The sequence below is a fragment of the Eublepharis macularius genome, chromosome 17 (assembly GCF_028583425.1).
Source record: "Eublepharis macularius isolate TG4126 chromosome 17, MPM_Emac_v1.0, whole genome shotgun sequence".
Lineage (NCBI taxonomy): Eukaryota > Metazoa > Chordata > Lepidosauria > Squamata > Eublepharidae > Eublepharis > Eublepharis macularius.
Window position 1 is genome coordinate 30964185 of NC_072806.1, and position 6000 is coordinate 30970184.

Sequence of the window (6000 nt, forward strand, 5' to 3'; positions counted from 1 at the left end):
GCAGACACACAAGAAATCACTGCTTGTATTAGGTCTATCAGCATTCAACGAATTGTTAATTATTATAGCTGAGCTTGGCTGTGATATCACTCCCCCCATTCCACTGTACTGGAGAGAGCAGAGCACAACTTTCTAGCACTCTTTTGAGCCCTGCTGGTGCAGATGGGAGCAAGAGAGAATAGCCGCTGCATCAGAGGGGACTTCCAGCCAATTGCAAGGGGATCCTAGCAGAAGCAGCTGAGAGCAGGTCTTCCATTATGGAGGGTGGACCTAATTCCCCATGTTGGAAAAGCTGCAACACCACCTAATGAGGTGGTCACTGCATGGAACAACAGGCCCTTTAAAACACAGCTGAGCTACGGTGCTGGGACCCTTTAAGGCACCACGTGATTCACAGATGATGACAGAGGCCGGGCCCTTTAAGGAACCTCTGCCTCCCGACCAACTTCAATGCCACATTCATACGCGGGAAGGAAGAAGGCCAAGGAGGACATGCAGGCTCTGGGTTGAGACTGTGTAGAGGGTTGCCAACTCCAGGCTGGGAAATTCCTGCAGACTTGGGGAGTATCTGGAGAAGGTGACGTTTGAGGAGGGAGGGGACTCAGCGGAAATGTGATGCCATATAGTCTGCCCTCCAAAGCTGCCGTTTCCTCTAGGGGAGCTGATGTCTGTAGTTTGGAGATCAGTTGGGGGGGGAAATCTCAGCCTCACCTGGAGGTTGGCAACCCTAGCTGTGCAGGAGAGAGAGTCAAGAAAGGGGCCCCCAAATCCTCTCCGCTCTTTGCATGAGGCCCCAGGTGTGGGGATCGGAGGGGCAAAAGGGCCACAGGGGCCCTTGAGCAGGACATGGGAGACCAAGCCAGCATCTCCAGTCGGGGACAAGCCTTTTGCAGGCCTTGAGTGGGGTCTGACTAAACTGGTCTCTGAAGAGACAGGGCCTTCTCAGTTGTGGCATCTCAGTCATGGAATTCTCTCCTCAAAAACATTTGCCCGGTGCCAAGCTTCCTGCATTTTAGGTGACTGGTAAAAGCACGCCTTTCCCCAAGTTGATTCCCCCTCACCTGTTTCTGCTCCCCAACCATTTCTGTAACAGGCCTGAATAACCACCACTAGATTTCATCAACACTCCTCTGGGTTTACTTCCGGTTTTATTTTTATCCCGCTGCTCCGCGCTCCCATGCCAAATCAGGCCCCGAGCACTTAGGAACCAATGTTCTGTCAGTATTTTTAATCACTGGCTGACAGAAGTAGTCTCGGGCAAAAACCAAAGGTAGGGGGGAAACAAATTACGTCTAAACCCATTTTAAACAACGTTCAGCGATACTGAAAGTGCTGCCTTATATCAAGACCCACCGTTGGCCCTCAATATCTCACCCTGATCAGGGAAGGAGACCTCTCCCTGGCACCTTACATTTGCAAAGCACATGATCTCCTATTGAACGATGACCACGCTTAAGGAGCAAGTTACATCAATCTCATTTGTCCCCGGAACAGCGCTGCCAGGTAGCCGCTAATCGTCCCATTTTACAAATGGGGAAAATGAGATCGAGAGCCAAACTAGACATTACGTGTGTGACATGAGTCAAGTCAAGGGTTCCCCAACTTGACATGTAACATCAAGCCTTTCTTTTTCAAATTTGGGAGAGCCACATCATTTTTTTTTTTACTGCAAGGAGGTATAAACTGTATGCCAGTGCAGTAGAAATGCCCCCCACACCCCCCCTTCCCAAGGCAGAGACACAGCATGCATTAATACAACTGGTGAAGCTTCCCTTTCACTGCATTTCCAAGACAGGCAAGGAGCTACTGTTTGAATTTCTGCCTATCAAGTGGCAGTAAAAGGCCCAGGGGCAGTACTAAAACAAAGAGGGCAGCCTTAAAACAAAGAGCATTTCAACCCTCTCACGTCAACACCAAAAGAGATGTGATTTTTCCTTCCCAAATGCGGCCTAACGGAGATACCATCACATGACCCTGCCCTTGCCAAGCCCTTTTTCCCTCCTAAAAATCAGACTCCACGTTCGGGGCCCTCTCCTGCAAACCATTGACTCCTCTTTCTCTAGGAAGGCAAGTTCTTTGCAGAACTGAAGAAAGGCTGCCTAGTTTTTTCTGGGTGTTATGAAAAAGGTGTCTGCATTTTAACAAGGGCAAAAAGGGGTTAAACAGAGCAGTAGCTCAATTCCCCCGAAAGGTAAAATATTGCTTTTAAAAACTCCAATGTCTGGCGACACAAGCTGCCCTTTCTCATCTGAATTTCCCCTAGAGAGATTTCTGCTTCCTCAGGAGTTCTCTTCAGGAAGGGGTGGGGGGAGACAGACAGCAAGATATTTGGTTGGGATTTCTGCTTGAATAGACTGATCGCCCATTGAGAAACTCACCAATTAAGCTTAATTGGGCAGTTTTTGAACAGGAAGAGCCCCTTCCTCCAAAGAGAAAGCTTCCACTCAGTGGGCTAGCATACGCCGTCCCTTGCACCTTCCTTAGAAAAACCCAAAGCAACTGGTGGCTCTTTACTGATGCACGAAAGGGGGGGGGGGATGTCTGAGGGGCTCTCCCCTTGTTTATCTGCCTCAGGAGGGAGAATGGGACTCCTGCTCTACCGGAGGTTTTGCAGTTGCAGCAGTGGCTGCAGCCCATCCCACACAAGGTGGTCGGCTGCGATGCAGTGACATTGAGAAACAGAGACAGAGGGGACACCGAGGGCAGGGGGGGCAGGTGCTTAAGGCAGAGACTCAGAAAGACAAAAAGGCTCAGTAGAATTGCTTACATTTCTAGAGGGGGCTTCAGAGATAGAGAGGGGGGAAAAACAAGAAACTGGAAAGCACACCGTAGGATTTGGAAGGGAAGACTGGGATGGGTTGGGGGGGGGCAGCATGGTTTGGGTTGCAGAGAAGCTATCAAACATTCTCATTGGTCAAAATAAAAATAGTGTGCTATGAGAAAAACAAGGACTGAACAGTTCCCCATGACCACAGAGAGTAGGAGAGAAAGGAACTATGGGTTTTCAAGAAACAAATGGGGGAATTATTTTAGCATAGAGCTGGGAGGGAAATGTGTTATTGGTAAAAGAGTCTGACTAAGGAAACGGAAGATGGATCAGATGCGTGCCAGCCCCTGCAAGTCCTCAGAACAGCATGTCTCTCTAGATTTTGCAAGTCTTGTTCTGCCAAATTCAGAGTTTTACAGAAGCTTGTACATCCTTCGTCCAAATTTACAAAAAAACCCAACATTAACACTTTGCTGAAATCTGCACGATTTCCCACACCCATAACTCTGGGGCTTGTCCACCTGGAATTCTGGTTGTGCATGACCCATTGAAACATACAGGTGGCCTGCCCAACAACCCTTTATCACAGCTGACATTCAATTCAATGGGACCGGTGGAGTAATTGTGCCTATTAACAGGTGGATGACCTTTCAACATTTTTTCACAGGTTCCCTGGAATCTCATTCCCACCAGTTTTAGGAATGGACACTGCTAGAAAAGTATGAACCTGACTAAACTTGGGACCCAACAAGCTGTTTCCACCAAAATCCCGACTTGCAAGGAGACTATGGAACTTACTGCAGTCGTCGGACTCATAGCCGTCAGCGTCCACTGCTTCTTCCTCCTCTTCAATGGGCCGCTTGGGGGGCTGTTCGACCGGTTCAGTCCCATACGCCCCAAAAACGTGGTCCACATCTTCATCCTCCTCACGGGGGATTGTCTCCGAGGGGCTGACCGTTGCCTGGCTGGAGGAAGAACGCAGGCTGTTGCTCCGGCTGACCGTAGCGGGGAGGCCCCGTGGAAACCGGGGGAAGTAATCCGAAATTTGCTTGATTGGTCTGATGGGGCCAGGGCAGACGTCAATCGCCATGTGCTCTTGGATGCTGATGGTCGTTTTCTCTCCTTTTCGGAGTGTCATGCATACAGCTCTCGAAGGGGTGCCCCACCAGAGAATCGCCAGATGGATGGAGCAGGGTGGGTGAAAAACCCTCCGTGTGACCCCTCCAACCAAGGCAGGCAGGTCAGCCCAGAGAGGGAAGGCAAGAGAGTTTCCAGTGACACCTTACGTGGCTCGCATTGCCCTCGGAAGCTCAAGCAATCTGTACATGCTGTTGGTTGTTTTGCCGGCTCTGCCTGTGAATCTAGAGAGAGAGAGAGAGAGAGAGAGAGAGAGAGAGAGAGAAACGACACGGCTAAGAGGCAGGGGGTGGGCAGTCGGGTGATGTCACCAGCTAGCAACAAAGCCTAACAGAAGCAGCAAAGGAATTAAAAGGCTGGGGCAGGTGGACAGCAGCGGTGCAAGCTGCTATGACCACAGAGAGCTCGGGTCACCACCGGAAGACTTAAGAACATCTCTCAGCCAGTCTCCTAATTGCCACAAGGCACGGCGCACAATCGCTGCTGAGGGTTTTTACCTACGATGGCCACCTGCCTGCTTTTAAATTAGTCTGGCTTGCTTCTCTCCCCCCCCCAACTCCTTCTGCTATCTGTCTCGTCTTTAATTGCATCCTTAAGTACTTAAGAACTTCCTCCTCCTGGATCCAGCCATCCAGTCCAGCATCCCATTGGCAAGAGTGACCAGTCAAACGAATGCCTCCAGAAAGTCCACAAGCTGGGCACAAAAGCAGTGATCAACTTCTGTCATCTGTCCTTGGTATCCGGTACGAGGAGGTACACTGCCTCTGAACATGGAGGATCCATGGCTCATTCTACCAGGAGGATTTTCAATCAGCTTTGTGGCTACTCTTTCGGAGCTTATTTTTTTTACCTTGTGTGCAGTTCTTGGGTTTTTTTAACCTTGCAAACTGCCTTGGAAATAATATGCAGAGAGGTAGGCTATTTAAAAATAAACAGGAGCTGATACGCTTACCTTCAATGAATTTATTTAAAACCGTTTTTTTTTTAAAAAGGCTATCTCGTAGCAGTGAGTTCTGCATGCTGATTACGTGTTGTGTGAACAAGTTCTTCCTTAGGGTGGTCCCAGCCATACTGCTGTTTGCTTGGGGTGACTCGAAGTTCTAGCGTTACAGATAAACTACCTGTTGCATTCACCTCCGCCCCCCCGCCCCCACAAACTAAATGCCTCAACCCCTGTAGCCCTTCTTCACAGGAAACCCCTTGAACTCTTCAGTGGCCCTTTTCTGCACCATTCCCCATCCCCTGGGCATAACTTCCAACAGAACCATCTGCAATTCTGACTCAGAACTCTTCCCTCTGACAGAAGCTGACTCAACAGGGACATTTCTCTTTTTCTCATACAACTTAACTGATCCCACTTGGGGTTTTAGAAGCTGCCCCTGCAGGGGGTCCAGCTCAGGCCCCATTCTTCAGCCCGCTCTGCTTGCCGTGCGCATGGAGGAAGGGGGCGTCTCTCTGAAGGAAGGGCCAGAACAGCACTTTGCACGTGATTAAGATACGCATCAGCACAGCTTTTCTCCAAGCCTCAGCTCTACATACCCTAGGAAGAAACACCCTTGCCTGAATTTGCAACCTCTACGAAGGTTTAATCTTTAGAAGACGCCTGGCTTTTCTCTCCTTGTTAGGATGCAGCAGGTTGCCGTGGGCCTCCCCTGGGTGGCCTTGAAGATGAATCTGGAGAGAAAGGAAAGAGGAGGCAAGCTGGCGCACATTCTCAGCCACCACACATTCCCCCAAGTCCTACTGTCTCCTCCCAAAGCAGCCAGACCAACTCCTGATAAGAGACAGAAAGCCGTAGAGCAGCTGGTTCTGGTCAGAAATTGCACTCAGGTCAGGTGCTGGGAACTGAACTTGGCTAAGTCCCCTGAGGAATCAAAAGGAACCCATGATCAAGGACCAGTTCATCATAAGGACAAAACTGGGGAAAGGCTTTGCTATCTAAGTGTGTATCTCACACGTTGGATTGGGTTGTTTTTAAAATATAGATTAAAGCCGAGGCTAGTGTAGCAGCCTTCACTAGACTTGGGAGAAGCTAAATTTCATGGTTCACCACGAACACCCACACAGTTCAGCGCCAGTCACTGCACTGAAAGGGA

General features: G+C 49.7%; 1 protein-coding gene across 1 annotated transcript in view; it reads right to left on the reverse strand.

Annotated features, from left to right (window-relative positions):
- The window catches only part of DOC2B (double C2 domain beta), a 164917-nt gene extending 161012 nt beyond the window's left edge, over nt 1-3905 (reverse strand). The window contains exon 1 of the mRNA XM_055002054.1: nt 3566-3905. Coding sequence (XP_054858029.1) covers nt 3566-3905 — 340 coding nt within the window. The remainder of the gene's footprint in view (nt 1-3565) is intronic.
- Between the last annotated feature and the right edge of the window lie 2095 nt (nt 3906-6000).